General features: G+C 33.5%; 1 protein-coding gene across 4 annotated transcripts in view; it reads left to right on the top strand.

Moving 5' to 3' along the window:
• The window catches only part of Mad (Mothers against dpp), a 98,338-nt gene that overhangs the window by 48,601 nt on the left and 25,872 nt on the right, over window positions 1–23,865 (top strand). Inside the window, exon 1 of one of the 4 annotated variants that reach the window (XM_067767848.1) lies at window positions 11,042–16,068. The exons of the other annotated variants lie outside the window; for them this stretch is intronic. Coding sequence (XP_067623949.1) covers window positions 16,065–16,068 — 4 coding nt within the window. The 5' untranslated portion in view covers window positions 11,042–16,064. Of the gene's footprint in view, window positions 1–11,041; window positions 16,069–23,865 lie in introns of those variants that run through there. 4 annotated transcript variants of the gene reach the window in all.

The raw sequence follows: 23,865 nt of genomic DNA on the forward strand, positions 1-23,865 counted from the left end.
GTATCTGCTGGCAAAGGCCCAAATAAATCGATAGCTATGGTTTCAAAGCGTTGTTTACTGGACGTAGTTTGATACAAGCCCATTGGTTTCAGGTTGGATACTTTGTACCGTTGACAATCGATACAACTTTTCACGTGGCTTTCAATATCTTTACGAATCCCAGGCCAGTAATAGCGGGACATTATGTTATTCGCCGTTCTATCAATCCCATAGTGACCTGCTATATCTTTGTTATGGTAGTGGTCCAATATCGCCGGACGCTCAGATGTAGGGATGACTAATTGTGCGTCCTCGCTATTTTCGTCATTGTAACAATACAATACACCATCGTTCATGGTGTAACCTCTTTTGGACCAATGCACCGCATCGTCAGTTTTATTTTCGAAGCAGTCAATAATTGCCTTCAGATCTGGGTCGCTTATCTGCCCTTCTCTTATCTGCTTTGCTCCTAACCGTGGGAGATCAATTTCGAATGAGCATATGTCGCAGAGTTCTTCAGCAACGTGTTCGGCCTCACATGGCGGCCGCGATAACATATCTGCTACGACGTTAGTTCTTCCAGGTTTGTAATCAATTTGTATATTATACGACTGTATCAATAATGCCCAACGAGAAAGCCTTCCTGTAGGAGATTTTAATTTCATCAGCCACTTCAATGGCCGGTGGTCAGTAATGAGCTTCACCTCGGAGCCTTCAATATATCCTCGGAATTTCTGCACAGCCCACACGATAGCCAAGGCTTCCCGTTCAATTGTAGAATAGTTTTGCTCAGCTTTTGTTAGCAATCTACTTGCATACTCTATGGGATGCTCATCTGGCCCCTCCCCCTGGATCAGGACTGCTCCTAGTGCATATCCACTAGCATCGGTTTTGAGGATGAACGGAAAGTTTTCATCTGCTTGTTTTAAAATTGGTGTCGTCGTCAATAGCTGCTTCAGCTCATCAAACGCTGCCTGCTGTTGATCCGACCATTCCCATTTAACATTTTTCTTCGTCAGTTGTGAAAGCGGTTTTGCAACATTTGCGAAGGCGGGTACAAAACGTCTGTACCACGAGCACACTTGTAGAAACGATAATAACTCCTTCACGTTTCTCGGAGGCTTGCGGAGTGATATGGCTGAAACTTTGTCTGGATCAACTTTGATACCATCAGGTGTTAATATGTGACCCAAATACTTCACAGCTTGACAGGCAAAACGGCATTTCTCTCGATTCACTTTAAGACCAAATTGCCGCAGACGATCAAAAAGCTTTCTAAGATCATCTAAGTGCTCCGCAAAACTCTTGGAACATAAAATAATGTCGTCCAAATACGCAACTAACGTTATGTCACATAACGCGATCTTAAGGCGATCTATCAATCGCTGAAAGGTCGCTGGTGCATTGCGCAGGCCAAAAGGCATTCGCGTAAATTTGTACATCCCAAACGGCGTAACGAAAGCAGTTTTGTCTTGGTCCTCGTTTCTCATACCAACTTGCCAGTATCCCGCTTGTAAATCTAACGTTGACATGTATTTCGTGACTTTCGCTTCATGCAATAAATCATCAATTCGTGGTAACGGATACCTATCTGGTTTGGTGATAGCATTCAACTCTCTATAATCGATGCACACTCGTATACCACCTGATTTCTTGGGTATAAGGACCACTGGGGACGCCCAAGGTGATTCACAGTGTACTATTATGCCAGCATTCAGCATTTTGTCGAGTTCAATTTTTAGTAACTCTTTACGTTGAGGTGATAAGCGATACGGTGGCAAAGCGATTGGGGGGTGTTCGCCTGTGTCGATTCTGTGTATTGCAAATGGTGTTGCCGAAGTCGGTTCCTTAAAAATATCGGCGTGTTCGGATAGCAATGCATCCACCTTCGTCTTTTCTGCCACAGTCAGCTCTTGGCCGTCTGGAAAATTTACATCCAAAGAATTTATTGGGAAAAAGTTGTCATCACAAAATTTGGTGAACTCATCACTCGTGGCTCTTGCTTTAATTGGAGGTGCGAACAAACGAGAAGAGCTCTCAGGCGTGGTTTCGCCGACAGGTATTGAGTTCCTAAAGATGTTTTGAACGACGGTTGGTGAATAGTCGTTTGAGCGCGCTCGTTTATTCTTTACTGCTGGACCGTAGTTACTCTCTCTACAAATCTCTGGTGAGTCAGGAGTAGTCTGGCTTACGGCATGCTTTTCGACGTAGCATATGAAGTTCGAAAGTTCGTTTGTGGTTTTAGTGCAAGGTGACTGTAAATAGCTTGTTACGACATGTGCCCCAGCTATGTCCATAGCATACGGTAGTTTACCTGGTTTAGGTTTCGCAAAGTCGTACTTTATCTTAGGCTCACCCTCAAAATACCAAAAGCGCTGTGCCAAATTCAACACTATACCAGCTTGTTCCAAAAAGTCTGCCCCTATGAGAGTATGATTTTTCTTAGCGTTAGGAAGTGATATCATTCGTATCTTTCGTTGCCGGTTACCGATAGTTATGTCACATATGGTGGACAATACCTTTTGCGAAGTAGTTGTTCCATCTGCCAACGTGACATCTGCCAACACATCCTGAAACACACACCCTTTGCTAGTCATTATTTTCTTTAGGTGAGCGCTAGCTACACTGGTTTTCGCTCCAGTATCAAATAATGCTTCACCTTGCATTCCGAACATCTCAAATTGGACGGATGGAATTGCTCTTCCAACAATGGTAGTGGATACGCTGTTTATAGGTAGATACTGTGGGCTCTCCTTGTTGTGTCCACTACATTTTGGACAGTTTGCACGGTAAACGCCTGGTGCAACACAGCCGTAACATGAGAACGAGGCGCCACGCTTGATTTGCGGCACACCTGTGCTTGTACTTGCTGCGTTATTTTGTTGTTGTGACTGCTGTGCCTGTTACGACTGTTGCTCCTTCTTTTTCTTGAAACAAACATCTGCGTTGTGGCCTCGTAGTCTACAAAATGAACACCTTTTCGGTACTTCCGCATGTTCAGACTTTTCCTTCACACCTGGCATGAGCTGCTTTACTTCAGCTAAAAATATTTCTGCATCCCGGCAACGTGCTATCAACTCGTCGAATGTTGTAAACGCTTCACGATGAACGCGCTCTCTGATCTTGACTGATCAGAGGCCGTAAACCATGTTCAATTGTACAATTTCACTTATGGAGTTAGTCAGCTGAGAGAATAGCAGTCGCTTTTTGCAAATAAAGCTGTCACTAGGTTCACGCACTTGTTGTCTTTGTTCGAAGAAGTTTAAAAATATTTTCAAATCAGGAGTTGGTGGCGAAAATGTTGAGCGAATTAATTCTATCGCAGCATCAAACGTAGGCACGGACTCTTTCACGCCAATCCACCACGTTGCAGCGTAGTCCTCGAGTAGTAGTGGCATACCGCGCAAAGCATCGTTGTCGGAAATTTTTTCGATGTCTTTATACACCGTTATAGCGGTTATAAATTCTTCAACCGCTGCAGGGTCCCGTTGTCCGCGAAAACGTGCAGTGCATTGCGTAAAAGATCCGCTACTTTTACCGTTTGATATCGCAGCCAAAATTTGTGCAAACTGTTCTGGTGAAAACGTAGCCATGCTTGCTTTTTGCGGTGAGTTACAATTGGAGTGGTTCGTAGCCCCACGTTGGGCGCCAATGAAGAATCTAAATTATTCTTGCTTCTCAGATTGTACATGTGTCCACTGACACTTTATTGAACACAAAGTCAAATTAAAACATATACAGAAAATATGTATGCAAATACTTTCAGCTTAGCTTTAAATGTGTTAGTTTGGACTGTCCGAAGCAATATCGGACGAGAACCGCACTCGTCAGAAGCCAGAGGCTGAATAATAAAATGAACAACTGAAAATATTTGCGAAGCGATGACAAGTGATTGTCAGGGCTGCGATATACATAAAAACATACGATATGTACAGAGTAGTATTACAATGGTATTCGCACAGAGTTGCATGTAAACAGTGTTGTGTTTTTATAACATAAAACAATAAGGTTATTTGATTGATCGATTGACTCGTTACAAAATAAAATTAAAAACTTCAACTATGTGCATAGTAAAAAAAAAGTATTAAAAATAAAATAAGTTAAAAAAAGAATAAAAATTATAAAATTCAATATATATTTAAAAGTGATAAAAAGAAATATATATATAAAAGTGATAAAAAGAAATATATATATAAAAGTGATAAAAAGAAATATATATATAAAAGTTATAAAAAGAAATATATATATAAAAGTTATAAAAAGAAATATATACATATATAAAAGTGATAAAAAGAAATATATATATAAAAGTGATAAAAAGAAATATATATATAAAAGTGATAAAAAGTAAAAATAGATAAAAATTAAAAAAATACAAAGTAAAAAATAAATAAATACAAAAAATAGAGAAATAATGAAAATAAAAAAAAAACAATAAATACAAAAAATAAAATAAAAAAAAAATAAATAAAAAAAAATAAATTAAAAAAAAAATAAATAAAAAAAAAAAATAAAAAAAAATAAATGAAAAAAAAAATAAAAAAAAATAAATAAAAAAAAAAAAATAAAAAAAAAAAATAAAAAAATATATAAATAAAAAAAATTGTTTTTGTTTTTATCGGCCTATTGATAAATGATTCAAGGTTCGATTCGAGCTCAAGGCCAGAACAATAATTTTTTTCCAATGATAATTATTGTTATTTTTTAATTTTTCTAAAAAGCTCGAACCGAACTTTGAATCATTTATCAATAGGCCGATAAAAACAAAAACAATTGTTAATAAACCATGAGCACTTGGGAATGTCAAACAAAGTAATTGACAATAAACAAATCCAGCATTATCAGTGATTTGAAACAGATGGCGCAACACTGAATAAATATAGTTGGTAAGAAGGAATAGAAGTAGCAATTTGTCAGTCAAACAAACCACCGCTGTATAGCTAAATGGTTAGCGCAGCGTGCCTAAAGCGTACTGATTATGAAGGCTTAGCACCCTTCGAAATGGATCTATCTGCGCAGCTATGGCAGGTTGTCTGAAAAATTTTCTACTTACTATTCCAAAAACAAGATACAATTTTTCCAATTTAGAAAAATTAAAAAATAACAATAATTATCATTGGAAAAAAATTATTGCTCTCTCCTTGGGCTCGAATCGAACCTTGAATCATAAAAAAAAATAAATAAAAAAATATAAATAAAAAAAAAATATAAATAAAAAAAATATAAATAAAAAAAAATATAAATAAAAAAAATATAAATAAAAAAAGAAAAACAAAAAATAAATAAAAATTAAAAAGAAAATAAATAGAAATAAAAAAAAACAATTGAAAAGTATATTACAAAAAGGGAAAGCAAAAATGTGAAAAAATAAATAAATAATAAAAAAAAAAAGAAAATAAAGAAAAAAGGAAAAAAATAAAAGAAAAGAAAGAAGAAAAAAAGAGAAAAAGAAAAAAGAGAAAAACAAGTAAGTAAGGCTAAGTTCGGGTTTAACCGAACATTACATACTCAGCTGAGAGCTTTGAGACAAAATAAAGGAAAATCACCAAAATGAACCTAGGGTAACCCTTGAATGTGTTTCTATGACATGTGTGTCAAATGGAAGGTATTAAAGAGTATTTTAAGAGGGAGTGGGTCATAGTTCTATAGGTGGACGCCATTTAGGGATATCGCCATAAAGGTGGACCAGGGGTGACTCTAGAATTTGTTTGTACGATATGGGTATCAAATGAAAGGTGTTAATGAGTATTTTAAAAGGGAGTAGGCCTTAGTTCTATAGGTGGATGCCTTTTCGAGATATCGCCATAAAGGTGGACCAGGGGTAACTCTATAATTTGTTTGTACTATATGGGTATCAAAGAAAAGGTGTTAATGAGTATTTTAAAAGGGAGTGGGCCTTAGTTGTATATGTGAAGGCGTTTTAGAGATATCGACCAAAATGTGGACCAGGGTGACCCAGAACATCTTCTGTCGAGTACCGCTAATTTATTTATATATGTCATACCACGAACAGTATTCCTGCCAAGATTCCAAGGGCTTTTGATTTCGCCCTGCAGAAATTTTCATTTTCTTCTACTTAATATGGTAGGTGTCACACCCATTTTACAAAGTTTTTTCTAAAGTTATATTTTGCGTCAATAAACCAATCCAATTACCATGTTTCATCTCTTTTTTCATATTTGGTACAGAATTATGGCACTTTTATCATTTTTCGCAATTTTCGATATCGCAAAAGTGGGCGTGGTCATAGTCGGATTTCGGCCATTTTGTATACCAATACAAAGTGAGTTTAGATAAATACGTGAACTGAGTTTAGTAAAGATATATCGATTTTTGCTCAAGTTATCGTGTTAACGGCCGAGCGGAAGGACGACGGTCGACTGTGTATAAAAACTGGGCGTGGCTTCAACCGATTTATTTCATTTTCACAGAAAACAATTATCGTCATAGAGTCTATGCACCTACCAAATTTCACAAGGATTGGTAAATTTTTGTTCGAATTATTGCCTTAAAAGTATTCTAGACGAATTAAATGAAAAAGGGCAGAGCCACGCCCGTTTTGAAATTTTCTTTTATTTTTGTATTTTGTTGCACCATATCTTACGGGAGTTGAATGTTGGTATAATTTACTTATATACTGTAAAGATTTTAAATTTTTTGTTAAAATTTGACTCTAAAAATTTTTTTTTTAAAAGTGGGCCTGTTCGTCATCCGATTTTGCTAATTTTTATTAAGCACACATATAGTAATAGGAGTAACGTGCGTGCCAAATTTCATCATCATATCTTCAACGACTGGCAAATTACAGCTTGCAAAACTTTTAAATTACCTTCTTTTAAAAGTGGGCGGTGCCACGCCCATTGTCCAAATATTTACTAATTTTCGATTTTGCGTCATAAGGTCAACGCACCTACAAAGTTTCATCGCTTTATCCGTCTTTGGTAATGCATTTTCGCACTTTTTCGGTTTTTCGAAATTTTCGATATCGAAAAAGTGGGCGTGGTTGTAGTCCGATTTCGTTCATTTTAAATAGCGATATGAGATGAGCGCCCAGGAACCTACTTACCAAATTTCATCAAGATACCTCAAAATTTTCTCAAGTTATCGTGTTAACGGACGGACGGACGGACGGACGGACATGGCTAAATGAATTTCTTTTTTCACCCAGATCATTTTGATATATAGAAGTCTATATCTATCTCGATTAGTTTATGCTGTTACGGATTACCGTTATGCGAACAAAGTTAATATACTCTGTGAGCTCTGCTCTGCAGAGTATAAAAAAGAAAAAAAAAAGAAAAAAAGAAAAAAGAGAAAAAAGGAGAAAAAAAGAAAAAAAAAAAGAATGTAAAAACCAAAATAAAAGAATACAAATAAGTAGAAACGTAAACAATTATTATTAGAATAAAACGAAAACCGAAAAACGAATCAAAACAAAAAAATTTTATCATATGTATTTAATTAGCGAGCTTTGCTCATATTGCTTTATACAATGGTTTTTTGTAATTGATATTAGAGAAAAATTGTAAGTTTACAAACGGCGATGGTTACTAGGACATGTTTCTGAATTTCACTTCTTCATCAGCTAGCTTTTCGGGAGCTGATCGTTGAACCCGAATCTCCAACATTCATATCAGTACAAGCCTTTAGCTGCTAAGCCATATGAATGTCCCGCTGTTCGCTGTACAATTGGTCTCTAAGAGTTGCCTTTTTGTTTATATTCCTTTTGATCACCATGTAGGCACATACACTCTGTATGTGGTTTATTCCTAATGGTGTGGATATGATTTTTAGGCGCGCTTTTGAAAGCTTAGTAACATTTGTTCGGATTTTTACAGTATTTGTTTTTAATACTTCCGCTGTTACTATTATATCAATATGATCATATGTATTTAATTAGCGAGCTTTGCTCATATTGCTTTATACAATGGTTTTTGTAATTGATTTTTGTCCTAGTAACCATCGCCGTTTGTAAACTTACAATTTTTCTCTAATATCAATTACAAAAAAATTTTATAAATCAAAGTTATTGACATTTTTATACAAATTCAATCATGCACGTCTTAAACAAATTATGATAAAAATGCTCAAATGTTTTCGTTCCTTGGTTTATTGAGGACAGCTGTATTTGTTGATTTTTGAACAACAACAACAACATACATATGTTTGATACCATTTGATTAAGTCCTAACTCTTTGATACTTCGTGGATTTACATACGTATCTACAATTGTAGTTTTTGTTAGCGTTACCGCCCCGTTGTAATTGGATATCGTTGTTATACACACTTCTACATACTCACATAAAGGAAATAAAACCCGACAAAAAATGTGCACCTTATAAAAGGCTGTGTTCCATCAAAATACTTACAGCATAAGACCCGAAATCGGTAAGAAGTTCAGTTGCAGGAAATATTCCTCAAGACAACAACATATTTTGTTAGAGTGGTGCTATCCGACTTGGAGTTTATTTAATATACAATATATTGTATTAGGGTGATAGACATTTAAAGTTAGTCTAACATAGGGCTTATACTACGGCGGTCTGACGGGCCATGTAAACATTGCTTTTTTTAAGTGAGCTCAATGAACTTACAAAAAAACATGAAATAAATTTCTATGTTACCTATAATTACCTAATTCGGTTTATGTGTTATGAGTAATATTTGAGTCACTCGTTGCACTTTCCCAGCACTGACAACAGATGCTATTGCTTAATTTTTTGCAGTCATGAAAGCGAACCCTGATTTTTCATTATACATAGACTGCGTAGTTGTTGATTAAGATAAATTAGAATTGGTTTATCCGTACAACATTATGTGCGATAACTTTGCCTCTGCCAATGCTTTATTTCTTACAATCTCTTGTGCAACTTTCTTGGGGGTTGTATTTATTTTCGGTTTGAACAGAGTTTATGCATTATTAGCACATGTAAATATCCATGTGCAATATTCTACTTTCCGAAGGTACAAAATACAATGTATACAATTAAAGATATCTACAACTAAAAAAAATACATATATGTCAAAATGTTCGACTGTGGGAGGCATTAATTTGAAACTTTCATAAACAATTTGTACAGATGTAAATTATTATCATATCAAGAATATTTATTATTCGCTATTTTATTCTAGTTGTTGTTTTTTGTGTCAATATAAGTAGTTGCTGGCGGCCACCGTGGTGTGATGGTAGCGTGCTCCGACTACCACACCGTATGCCCTGGGTTCGCACCCCGGGCAAAGCAACATCAAAATTTTAGAAATAAGGTTTTTAAATTAGAAGAAAATTTTTCTAAGCGGGGTCGCCCCTCGGCAGTGTTTGGCAAGCGCTCCGGTGTATTTCTGCCATGAAAAGCTCTCAGTGAAAACTCATCTGCCTTGCAGATGCCGTTCGGAGTCGGCATAAAACATGTAGGTCCCGTCCGGCCAATTTGTAGGGAAAATCAAGAGGAGCACGTCGCAAATTGGGAGAGAAGCTCGGCCTTAGATCTCTTCGGAGGTTATCGCGCCTTACATTTATTTTATTTTTTATAAGTAGTTGCAGTAGTTTGCAATTCCTAATGGACACGCAACCCATTTACTCGAAGACAGAACCCTGTTTGTGGTGGAAACTTCAGACCAAAGGAGTTTCCAACAAACAGACAAGTATTTTTTGAGGGATCTTGACGATCAAGAATTCACACAAAGAGCTTTACTCACATTTATGTTTGGCGAAGAACAATTGCCATATTTGCGACCATCCCCAAACATAAACCCATTATTCCCTTTCCAAAACTGTCAAGTGATTGCACTAACGGTTACATATGTATATATAACAACCAATTAGATAAAGGCAAAAAACACCCGTTCTTAAAACCTCTGCTACATCGTCACGTAGCACTGTGTTGTAAGGACTGTCACTCCAATTTACTTTCGTGTGATTTTATAGAATACACACACATATGCATATATTTGTTGAGGGTGGTCCCAATTGCCATTCCACACATTATCTGAGCAATTCTGTCAATAATGAAAAGAAATAATTTACCTTTTATTACACATACATAAATATGCACATATTTATGTGCTTATATACCCTGCATAACTATAAACAAAATTGTAACCAATAATAATCTGCATTCAGGATTTTCTTTGTGACTTAGCCCAAAAAGACCATACATGTACCAACTACGAATATGATGCTAAGATATAGATTTCGGTTTTTTGATGTCCAAAGCAGGGCTATACGCAGACATCAACATACTCCAGCGAATTAAAACGCAGCGGCTGCGCTGGCTAGGCCATGTTATGCGAATGAAAGATGATGCTCCGGCCAAGAAAGTGTTTCTATCGGAACCCGCCTATGGAAGCAGAGGTAGAGGGCGGCCTCCACTCCGTTGGAAGGACCAGGTGGAAAACGATTTAAACTCCCTTGGTGTGACCAATTGGCGCCGGTTGGCGGAGCGAAGGAGCGACTGGCGCGCCTTTTTGGACGGCCATAACCGTTTAGACGGTTAAGCGCCAATTAAGTAAGTAAAGCAGGGCTGAAAAAAAGAGAATAATAAAAGAATAATAAAAAAAAAATTATAAAGAAATGCTAAAAAGATAAAAAATAATAAAGAAATAATAAAAAAAAGATAAAAGGAAATAACAAAAAAGTAATAAAATAATACTTAGAAAATAAAACATAATAAAAAAGGAAGAAAAAAAAAAAAATAAAAAAATTTACAAAAAATAAGAAAAAAAAAATTAAAAAAAATAACAAAAAATGAAAGAAAGAAATATAAAAAAAAAAATAAAAAAATAAAACAAAATATAAAAAATAATATGAAAATAATAGGAATAAAAATAAAGCAGTAGAATCAATAAAAAAGTAATAAAACATTAGAATCAATAAAAAAGTAATAAAACAGTAGAATCAATAAAAAAGTAATAAAACAGTAGAAAACTATTAAAAATAAATATAAAAAAAAAATAAAAAAAAAATAAAAAAAATAATATAAAAATAATATAAAAATATTATAAAATAAAAAAATAAAAAAATAATATAATATAATACATAAAAAATAATAAAAATAATTAAAATGATAGTTAAAATTTTTTTTAAATATTTAAAAAATAATTTAAGATAACAAAAAATTGTAAAAAATAATAAAAACAGTCCACTCACGGAATAATAAAGTGATAAAAAACTAATAAAATTAATAATAAAAAATTAAATAAAAATTAAAAAACAAAAGTATTACAACAAAAAATTTATTTGATAAAAGTTTAAGAAAGCGAAGTTATGAAAAAAGTAGGAAAACAAATTGTTAATAACAAAGAAGCTTGCTGGTGTCTTGGTTGTAGTTGTTGTTTTAACAGTGCTTGTTTCGTGGTTTCTTCAAATTGTAGTTTCAATTTTATCATTACAAACTAATATAAATAATAAGCAATCGTTAAACTCAGAAACACTTAAACAAAAAAATTGTATTTGCACGCATACATATCTCCTATAAACTACTCCTGACTTTTTTTAAAACTAGTTATTTTTAGTGCTGGGTATAAAGAAACATTTTTGAATACATATAATTTTCTTTTTGTTTATTTATGCTATGCACTACTTCTCTTTCATGATTTCGACAACCCTTTTGCTCTCTTAATTTTACTCGTTTTCTCATCTTATGCGAGCGAGCGATTTACACCTTTCACACCTCGAATGTTCTGTGCCAATCAACTGATGAGAGATCTCACTCTGTTTAGGTTTTCATATCAGTTTTGCGATTTGTTTACATTTGGTGTGAGACTTTCCATTACTTTTTCTTCTTCTTTTTAAGTACACACCTATTTTACTGGTTGTTGATAACATTTGCTTCAAACATTTTTTGTTTGTATTTATAAATTCTTATTATATTTGTATATCCTCAATCGTGGTTATTAGGCTTGTCATCGGGTTGTTTATTGGTGCATTTTATGCCACTGCTATTAGCGCTCGTTTCTCTTATTTTTGTTGCTTATTATTTTAAGTAACACACATGTTTTGTTTGTAGTTTTAGTTTGTTGTAATTGCTGTTATTTTTCTCGCCATTTATTTGTGTTTGGCTTTTCTTGTGCTTGTCATGTTGCATTTTGCTCCTCTAGTTTTTTATAAAAAACTTAACTGTATGCATGTTTGTATGTATATCCTGGTTTTGTTCTTGTGTTTAGTTACACTCAGTAAAATTATCTATTAAAAGGAGAGAATAAATAAAACGGTGTCATAAAATAGCAAATCGTATGTGTTATATGTACATGTGTGTTATACAGGGTGACGAAGAAAAATGTAGAAGAAACGTTTATGTTTTGGTTAGCTCTCAAGATTTACCCAATATTCTAGCCAAACAGAATGCGCACAGTAGATTTGGATAAGCGCCAATAATAATGATGGTAATGATTTTATTTACAGAAACACTCTTCAATTGCAATCTGGTCTGCAAATCGCTGTAAAAATTGGCAAACTTTGGCAAAATCTTGTTCATGAACCTATTTCGTGGTACCTATGAACTGCCAAAATGGTTCAGTTTAGGTTATTCAACCCTTTTTCATATTTTGGTGAAAAGAAAATCATACTTTAAGGTGCTGCAGTTGGGCCATGATTCGTGATCGAAACTTCTTTTTTAAATCACAACAGCTATGATATGGTTGGTCGGATTAATAACATATGTGAACTAGTGACAAATAGTACTCGCTAGATCTTTAACTTATTATAATTTTTAGAAACAGTGCCCGTATCGTGTTATACGATAAATGATCGGATTAAATTTTTAAATCGCAATAGTACTAAAATGGTTGTTGAGATTGAGATAATATGTGAAATAGTGGCTACCAGTACTAATTAGATACATAACTTATTATCATTTCTGAGAATCGCATTACAGATTCATATTTATCGTTTGAGTGAAATTGCTTTTCGATACGTGATAGTAAAACACGATACGGGCCAGTTTGTCAGTTGATAATTATCGTTTCAATGAAAATGGTTTTCAGTCATTGATCGTAAATTGTAATACGGGCCTTTTTCATTAAAAGTAATTACATAGCTTCCAAAAACAAAAATTATCGTATATGAATTTTAACAAGTAAGGGCGAGACCTTTCATGAATGGGGCTGAACAATAATCTTATCCCATCCGTAGTATCCAAATAACCGACTGTATTAGATAACAAATATATAGTGAACAGATGTACATACCTACGTGATTTTTAATATATATACAAAGTCAACAAGTAAGGAAGTCTAAGTTCGGGTGAAACCGAGCATTGTTGTTTGTTTTGTGTGCTTAATAGTGTTATAAGGCTGCGCAATAATACATATACATATGGTTCTATTCTGAACTAATTTTTCTTCGAGTTATCGCTCCGGAAACATAGAAAATTGCTTATTCATAAAAGGAGCGGTGCCCATTTTTAAAAATTTGAAGTTTTTCTTATTTATGTTATAAATCCACTTGGGAAATGAAATTGATATAAAGCTATTTTATGCAAAGATATAGCTTATTTTAATCGTCCACGACCTTTTTAAAAATGTTTTATATAAAAGTGGGCGTGGTCCTTAACCGATTTCGTTAATTTTTCTTCTAATCATTCCTTATAGTAAAGGCAACCTCTCTGCCGAATTTTGTTACGATAGGTTTGATTTATGATTAATATGTGTAAAATTGATTTTATCACAAGTGGGCGGTGCCACGCCCATTTAAAATCCCGTTTTATCAAGAGTCTCAGTATCAGTCCACACGTCAAATTTCAACATTCCAGGTGTGTTATTTACTAAATAATCAGGTTTTTTGTGTTTTCCAAAATGTTATATATGTATATGAAAAGTGGGCGTGGTTATCATCCGATTTTGCTCATTTTCAATACCAATCTATTCTGGGTCCAGATAAGCTCGTGTACCAAATTTGGTGAAGATATCTCAATATTTACTCAAGTTATCATGTTAACGGACAGACGGACATGGCTCAATAAAATTTTTTTCGATACTGAGGATTTTGATATATGGGAGTCTATATCTATCTCGATTCCTTTAAACCTGTACAACCAACAGTTATCCAATCAAAGTTATCATACCCTGTGTACAAGTGCAGCTGGGTATAAAAATAGGTAGGTACTTTGTGTGAGGATGCAAAGTTTCGCGTTTTATGTGGTCTGCATGTAAGAACTATGACCACGAATCACTTATTTCAACAAAAAAGGGGGCAGAAATGACAGTTTATATGGGGTATATACACTATATATACCACCGATCTCTATGATTTTTTCAGCCAACTATATATGCTATATACTAACGTAAGCAGTTGGTGAAAATTAAATCTTCTAGCTGTTAAAACGGTGTAGAAATTGCGAAAAGTTTATTATCTGAACAATCGGTTGTAGGGGACATATGCTATATATATTTCTTCGAAATTTTCAGACAACAATATTTGCTATATACGTAAGCATGTGGTGAAATTTGAAGTTTCTAGCTGTTAAAATGGGGCAGAAATTACGAAAAGTTTCTTATCTGAACAATCGATTGTGTGGGATATATATGCGACCGATCACATCCATTTTTTCAGACAACAATATGTGATATATACGAAAGCATATGGTGAAGTTTGAAGCTTCAATCTGATTAAATTGAGGAAGATATGACAAAAATCATCTTTTTTGATAAATCGGTTGTATGGGGAATATATGCTATAGTGGTCCGATCCGGCCGGTTCCGATAAATGTCTAATCGGACACCTAAATATACCCACTCACCAAATTGTATCAAGATATCTCAAAAATTTACGGACTAGTTTGCATACAAACAGACAGACGACATGGCTAAATCAACTCAGCTCTTCATCCTGATTATTTCGGTATACTTATTGGTGGGTTTATCTCTTTTCCTTTAAGGATTACGATTTTGGGATTCGTGACAAAATTAATATACCATTTCATTTTCATGAAAGGTATAAAAATCGGATGTTAAATAACACAGTTACAATAAAAAACAATTTTTCTCCAAGGATGAAATATTTTTGTTATACTTTCGAAAGCCTCTAAACATTTTTTTTGACAATAACTGAAATGTAGATTAGATTCAAATATCACAATAAGCATTGAGATGAGTTTTATCTTCTACAACAGAGGCCGAAAATGGCCGTAAAAATATATAGGGAAGTCTTTCACAAAATTATTCGATTTTTCCCTGGTATTTTCACTCGTTAGAACTTCTACAAAAGTCAATTTTAATTTATCCAAATGAAATTTGCTGCGAAAATGAACGTGAAGCGTAAATTAAGATTCAACCAAAAAACCAAGCCATTTCTCAATTTTGATCCCAAAAAGTAATATTCATATGGCCTCGTGCTTTGCTGTCTTTTCATTAACTTAAAAAATCTAAATTTTTTACCACAGCCACTTTTTTAATTCACCCTGTATATGTAGAGCGTTTGTTTAGCGCTGTACGAGCAATCAGTGTTGTTGAGTGGTGGCAGTGTGCGCCTAATAGACGCTATTGCAGCGAATAGTGCAACATTTGTTGAATTGTAATTCAACTGACAAGACGTCACTCAGAGCTTGGCAGCCAGTAGACAGCAGGCTAACAGAAAAGCAAGAGCTAGAGCTAACCATAAGCAATAGTCAGCTATCGGTAAATGACAGGCGGCTAACATAAAGTCAAGTCAATCGAGTTGTTGTTAGTCGAAGAAATAGTTGTGCGTTCGTTTGCATTATCGGCGCGATCGAATCGTCAGAGGAGTCAATAAAAGATTAGCAAGAAAAAAGTGCAAATATTTAGCAAAGGAATTATCGGCATTTCCATGTCGTTGTTTTCTCTCCATTTATTGCTCATTTAGTTTGTTTGCATCAATAGCATGAAAATATTTGATAAAAAGTGTAATGAAGTGGGATTAGTAAGAAAAAATCTAAAAAATAAATAAATGTTGTGATGAAAATCATAAAAAAAGTGTTTTTAATTTATTTGCAATTACTATGTTAAAAATTATCTAAAACTGCATAAACCAGTGTTTTATCACAAAATTGGATTTGGATTTCTTGTGAATTTGTGTGTCTTCAATTGTGCAAGTTCACCGCAGTAGCTATTTTAAACTCGGAATTCCAATCATGTGTATGTTATTTACCTTATTTATCATATTTATTGCATACACATCATATCAATTTCCTTCTTGCCCTTCCATCTGCGCATTCGCAACAGTTTATCTATACAATAAAATACATCCTACATAGTTGCATACCCAAATACACTACAGTCTCTAGGCACTGAATTATGAACGATACATAAAGGGAGTCGAAATTTTACAAATTTTTTTTTGTTTAATTATTAGTACATATATAATAATCGATAAAAACTTACACTGATACGTGCTTCGATACGAATGCATATATATTCGGCACATAAACTGTTACATTGCTTTTGAAAATTATTTGTTTTGATTCTTGCTATAGATTAAGAACGGTAAATTCGTAAAAACGCCATAAGCGAAAGGGTGTAAAAATTATCAATGCTGACTTAATTTTTAGAGTTCTTATCGACCAAACAAAGAAACGAAAAAAAAATATATATAAAAGGCGGGATAAGATAAATATACCGTTTGAGCAACTTTTCTCTAATTGAAAAAAAAAAAAAACTTGTTTCTAAATTTTTGATGTAGCTTTGCCCATGTATAGTTTACAGAGTGGCCGAAAGATTAAAGGTTTGGTGTATTTTTCTTAACAAACTATTCACCGTCCTGGGCTCGCATTACGTTTTACGATCCTTGCTCGAAACTCCTTTTTTTAAATCACAATAGCTCTGAAATGGTTGATCAGATTAATGACTGAACGAGCGACAAATAGTACTCGTAGGATCCATATCTTGTTGAAATTTTTAGAAATAGTTTGACAGTTGCATTGTTCCCGTTTGAGGAAAAAGGATCTTCAGTCCCTGATCGTAAAACGTAATACGGGCCCTTCAACAATTTCTTTCTCAAAACCATTTGGTTGTTAAAAATTTAAACTTTTAAAAATTTATAATTCAGAAAACGTCTAATTAAAAAAGTTTAAATATGGAAAATGAAAAAAAAAAAAAAAAATTATAACTAGACACTGCAAAAAGTAGCGTAATTAGAAAATAAAAAAGGAATAAAAAGAATTGAAAGAAAAAAAAAAAATTATAATTAAAAACAAAACTAAAGAAAACATCTATAAAAAATAAAGGAACAAGCATAAAATAAAATAAAAAATGAAAATAAAGGAAACTATAAAATAAAAAAATAAAAATAAAGGAAACTATAAAATAAAAAAATAAAAATGAAGAAAAAAAACTATAAAAATAAATAAATAAGAATAAAGGAAACAACTAGAAAATAGTAAAATTAAGGAAAAAACTATAAAAGAAAAAAATAAAGGTAACCACTCTAAAATAATATAAGGGAAAGAAAGAAAATTGAAGAAAAATTTTAAAATAAATTTAAAAATAATTAAAATAAGATGAACTAATAATTTTTATAATTAAAGTAAATAAAAAAGTATTTAAAAAACTGAAAAAATTTAAAAGAAACAAAAAAAAAAAAAAAAATAAAGGAAAAAGCCATAAAATTAAAAAAAAAAAAATAAAAAAATAAAACAACTATAAGATAAAAAAAGTAAAGTAAACAACTATAAAATAGAATAAAAATAAAGTAAACAACTATAAAATAAAAATAAAGGAAACAACTATAAAATAAAAAAAAGAAATAGAGGAAACAACTATAAAATAAAAAGTAAAATAATTAAAAAAAAATTTAAAGAAAATTTATAAAATAAATATAAAAAAATTTAAATAAGAACTAAAAAAAATTTTTAAATTAAAGGAAAGGTATATTTAAAAAAATTAAAATTTTTTTGTTTTAAAAGATAAAAAAAAATAAAGGAAAAAACAAAATACATAAAAAAATTTATATACATACATACATATATATAAGAATAGTATAAAAAAAAGAAAAAAATTAATTCATTATTAAACATGTAATCGTGTCTAAGTTTGGGTGTAACGAACATTACATACTCAGATGAGAGCTTCTATCGTACGGTTCATTGCACTTCAGATTTTTGACAGTATTATCAGAAGTGGACATTTTTATTAAACTATTTTGCTCGCTTTTATTAGAAACATTTTTCCTTATAGGGGAAATCAGTATAACGAGTTTTTTCATTATAGATAAATTTTATTTTCAGTTATACTTCCCTAAACGTAGAAGAGTGATTGGTCAAAACAAGGGGAGTTGCCACGCCCGTTTTCAAATATTTGGAATTTTTCTAATATCTTGTGTTAATGGTATTTTTCCTATTATATTCGCCTACGATCCTGATCTTAAACCAATTTTTTCCGTTCTTAATTATTACACCTTGTACCTTTCTCTGTTGAATATAAATTTTAACTACCCAAGAATGAAATATGCAAAAATAGCTACCAATCTTAATTCAATGGCCAGTGACTGTTTATACATAGCACAAAGTAAATTACATACAGTCTTTTGGAAATTTTAACGCATTGCAGAGATAGCTAAACAAATCTTATTTGAGAAAGTCAACGTTATTGTCGTTATGTCGTTGGCCATCGTTTCATTTTTCTTGCTACTTCTTGTCTTCTTTCCTCTTCTAGTATCTATTATTTGACTAGTGTCTTCATTGAGCGGAAGTGCGATAAGTTTTATATACTTTGATTTACACTTATTGCCGCATTTATGATTGATTAATAATATACGCATGCGTGTATGAATTCATAAATAGCGCACGTGCATAGCAATAATCCCTTAATCATCTGCCACAGTGCATACAAACTTTTTCTTATTTGCATTTTGAATTTGTTTATTTAAAATGTTTATGCCTCATGTTTTATTGATACTTATCGTTAGCTTAATGTGAAAATGTGCTAAATCACTTTTTTTGAAAATTTTTATTTTAATGCAGTTTGAAAACTGAATTCAAAATACATGGATCACAAAAAAAAAAAAAAATTCAATTTTTCATTTTTACGTGCTATGGGCAATGATGTGTAAATGTGCTAAGTCGTCAGCTGTTAAAAAGAATGGGCTAAGTCAACCGGGCAAAGGAACATCAAAATTTTAGAAATAAGGTTTTTCAATTAGAAGAAAATTTTTCTAAGCGGGGTCGCCCCTCGGCAGTGTTTGGCAAGCGCTCCGAGTGTATTTCTGCCATGAAAAGCTCTCAGTGAAAACTCATAGGTCATGTAGGTCCCGTCCGGCCAATTTGTAGGGAAAATCAAGAGGAGCACGACGCAAATTGGAAGAGAAGATCGGTCTTAGATCTCTTCGGAGGTTATAGCGCCTTACATTTATTTGTTTAAGTCAACCTGTCAATAATATCAATCTGAATTACTAGTCATTTCTTTTTGCGCGCATTTTATTTATTTATATGATTCATTCAGTCTAAAAGTACATGCTTTGTTGTTGTTGTTGTTACTGTATTAATGATAAACACACTCGCCGAAGGCTTTGGGGAGTGTTACCGATGTTGATGGTCCTTTGCCGGATATAGATCCCGTACGTTCCGGTAACAAAGCACTATTAAGGTACTAGCGAGATCATCTCGGGAATGATTTATATGACCGCATTAAATTTTCTAGGCCATCCCGCGCTCCCCACCCCCTAGTTCCATGAGGGGTCGCCAGAGCCTCGGCTGTCAATGAAACAGGATTCGCCACGGTTAGGTGAGGTTGACAATTGGGTTGGAGAAGCTATATATTGCGCTGGCAACCCCTTGAAAGGGTTGCGAACACAACCACTTGAAATTGGATTCACCCAATTGAGACATGGTTTTGGTGTTTGATAAATGCTTTGCGCTGACCATAATCTACATCAGTTCTTATATGTCGATAACTAAATGCTTTACTACAGACTTGTTAAAAATATAACACAATTCAAGCTTAAACTTATATAAGCTGTTATTAAAATTAATAACACTACTGAATTGATTTTCTAGATGTATAGTCCTAGTTATAGGTTCATTCATAGCATAATTCGTTTTATGAGTTATTTCAATACATAACCTATTATGCCGAAGTTCACGCAGTGGAATATATGGAATGAGCATTCGTGCTAAAGTTTATTACATTATAGGCAAGCATGAGTGAGATAAAAGTTCTTCTGTCATGCAAAGCCTGAAGACCAAGCAATTTGTGCCCGCTGGCCAGTGAAGCATACGCAAAGCAATTTTTTTAAACTTTCTCAACTTTATAGGAGTTAGATTCATAGAAAGTATTCCATATTATTGAGTAATATTCAAGACCATTTCTGACCAAGGATATATAAAGTGCCTTCAACGTCATAGGGCCCTTAAAGTCACTGGTGTTACGTCTACTGAACCCAACCATTGCAACAAATTTTTAAAAATGAAGTCAATGTGACTAAAAGAAGAGAGTTTGGAGTCAAAAATTACACCCAAGTCTTTACTCTCTTGACAAAGATTAAGAGATTTATCATTTAGTTTGAAGATAAAGTATGTGGCAGTTGCCTTTATGGAATAAGACACAACACAGCATGTGTTTGAATTTAAAAATAAATTATTGCCTGCGCACCATCCGGCAAAAGAGTCCAGATCAGAACCGTTAGAAACAGTTTGGCAAATAAATAGTATTTTTTGTGAAATATATAGTTTTAGTGTTATCTTTCAATCATTAAAGGGGTGGGGGAGGGTGGGGGGAGTGATGGGGAAACATATTGAGTAAAAAGTGCTAAGTCAGGAGAAAAAATTTGTTTTGAATGCGGAAATTGTGCTAAGTCATAAAATAACTGCTGGGTTAACATACATGATTTTATTTATCTTTTTCAAAGCTTCTACACTCAAAAGTATTGCAACTAAGGTATCCTCATTCACAGTTTTGAAAAAAATGTTATTTCAAAAAATATTCATTTTTTTCGTCTCGTGTAAAATTTGTTAAAAGTGACTTAGCACATTTTCACATTAAGCTAACGCTATTTATATTTATGTTAATATTATTATTGTACGTATAAGCTGCGACATTTTGATCACTGATCACAATGTGGCTTCCTTTTGCGCGCAATCAATCTCTGTATACTAGACTGGTTTGATTTATTACCGATATCGCGCCATCGATTTTTCGATAGGATTTCGGCTCAGGAAAAAAAGTTCCACTACGCATACCCAAAAAAATAGTTTTCGAGAAGGAGAAAAAAAAAACAGCAAAAGGGTACATTTTTCGACCAAAACACTCCCCAAATCCCAAAAAATATTTTTTTTTCAAAAAACTGTTATCGCCAACGTTTTTACAACAGTTTTTGAAAAAAAAAAAAAATTGTTTTTTTGGGTATGCGTAGTGTAACTTTTTTTCTGAGCCCAAATCCTATAGAAAAATCTATGGCGCGATATCGGTTAACTTTCGTCCATAAAAATCGACCCAGGTTACTGTATTACATAAATACAATGTAGGAAATATGTAAACATCGTAGAAGTAAAAATGATATGTACTTTGAGATCGATGTCTTATGTTTATAGGGTTATATATACATTCACTGAAAGAAAAAGATTCGTAAAATCAATAGAAATACGGGTCAATTCAACCGAAATTTCTGTAAATTTTTATCCATCGCAACAAGATGTTGAATCAACTGCGCACAAATCGTTATTGACCGTTTAAGTAGTCAAATGAACAAAAAAAGTTGTAAATAAATGATAAGGCGCGATAACCTCCGAAGAGATTTTTGGCCGAGCTTCTCTTCCAATTTGCGTCGTGCTCCCCTAGATTTTCCCTACAAATTGGCCGGACGGGACCTACATGTTTTATGCCGACTCCGAACAGCATCTGCAAGGCAGATGAGTTTTCACTGAGAGCTTTTCATGGCAGAAGTACACTCGGAGCGCTTGCCAAACACTGCCGAGGGGCGACCCCGCTTAGAAAATTTTTCTTCTAATTGAAAAACCTTATTTCTAAAATTTTGATGTTGCTTTGCGTGGGATGCGAACCCAGGGCATACGGTGTGGCAGGCGGAGCACGCTACCATCACACCACAGTGGCACTTACTAACCGAACGTCAATTGGGCTACATCAAATATGCTGGCACACATTAAACATTATACACTTTATTATTTTGTTTTATTAAACGCACTTTCACCAAATTTTATATTTTATTTAATTTATAGTTTTGAACTTCGCTTTGCAAATAGAAATGAAAATAGTAGTCACAAAACCAAGGCGAATTCATTACAGGTGGTGTTATCCCATCAGCTGATTGCTTCTTCTTGATAATTTTCCATACAACGCCTTGTACTGCAACATGTCAGTTTATCGAAATCAATGAAAATTTTCTTTTGACTTGACATTCTTCTGTACGGCGAATTGGTTGAATTCGCTTTGCCACCACCTAGTATGGATTCGCCTTGCACAAAACTGATTCTCAATTCTTTCAGTTGCAGCTCAGCTCATTCTCAATTTCTTCTTCGCATCTAGTTGCCACACTTGATTGTTTCGAACAACCCTTGTAGTATAAATGTTTGACGTAACATTTTAAATAGAGAACTTGTAAGTTATAGAAAAGTAAATAATCAAATCGCAGGAAGGTAATTCACCACTGGAGTAACTTTACATGTAATACGGCAAGTTTAATTTTCGTGACACTTTAAGTTGAAACGATTCCAAAACAACTCAAACTTTTATGTTGTCGGAAACATCAACATTAAAAAAGGATGTTTTTTATTATCTTATTAAATTCGTTCGCGTGAGTGAAAATTCGTAAAAACTTGAACAAAATTTTACTAACTAGAAAAATCCTGTTCGTTCAAGCAAAACTTTTGCAACAAGAGGGCGCAATTTTGCATTTCGCTTGGACGAGAAGTTGCAAAATTGTACCCGATAGATAGGTGTCCAGGTATCTCATAATTTTTGCACAGTAAATTCAAAAAAGGGGTTTTTTGTTTTGTATTGATAACTGAAAAACTAGTTTTTTGTTGTTTTCCAATTTTGTGTGTTTTTTCGATTTGATGGTTTTCTTATTTTGGTGTTTTTTTTTTACAAGTGGCACCATCGTCATAAGTACAAAGTAGAGAGCGCAGTGAGCGTAAAATTCTCTTTGAAATTTGCTCATGTATTGATAGTTGACCGCCGTTGAAATGACCTGTAAGATAAGTTGTGTTAACAGAAAAATCAGTTAGATTGACCAGAAATCTGTCAATTTTACAGAATTTTGTTAACTTAAGAGCGACAATTTCTCTTCTGTTGAAATGACGAAACTAATTTGTTCGTATGACAAAGAACTCGGTCGAATTAACCATAATTCGATCAATTTCACCGAATCTCCGTTAAGTCAGGAACAACAGAACCGATTTGTTGATTTTACTAGCACCATTTCTTTCAGTGTAGCTATGTGCCTATTTCCGTTCTACAAACTCTGTATATCAAAGGATGTGTTCGAGCTGCAGTTGTTGCAGCAGTGCGACTTTTGATTGACTGAGACTCACGTTATTCTGCACAGCATTGGCAACAGAGGCAACGTCACGAGTTCATTGAATAAAATGATGCCAACCTATTGCTCTCACTAGAAACAAACGCAACATTAAAAGTTTCCCAGCTTGAGTACAAGCAACATGCCATCAATTTAGTAGCATTGTTGCAATACTGCCTTTTTTATTGGTAGCCGATTCGAATCGCATATGGAACTCATCTGTCGAAGTGGGTTACTGGCCACAGCATTCTGATTGGATTAATATTCAATAAATTCGCATTTATAGTTTTTATGTTGATATCTGACATTTTTTTTATAAACAAATCTTTGAATTCGGGTTGTGTCCCAGCTAAACTAACAGCGGAGAGTTTCGAAGGATTATTAATCAACATAAGTACGGTCAGCAAAATGTATGCGGGCGGGAAAAGGATGGATATATCGTTTTCTTTATAATAAAGTATTTGGTT

This window comes from Eurosta solidaginis, chromosome 2 (genome assembly GCF_040869045.1).
Source record: "Eurosta solidaginis isolate ZX-2024a chromosome 2, ASM4086904v1, whole genome shotgun sequence".
NCBI classification, from domain to species: domain Eukaryota; kingdom Metazoa; phylum Arthropoda; class Insecta; order Diptera; family Tephritidae; genus Eurosta; species Eurosta solidaginis.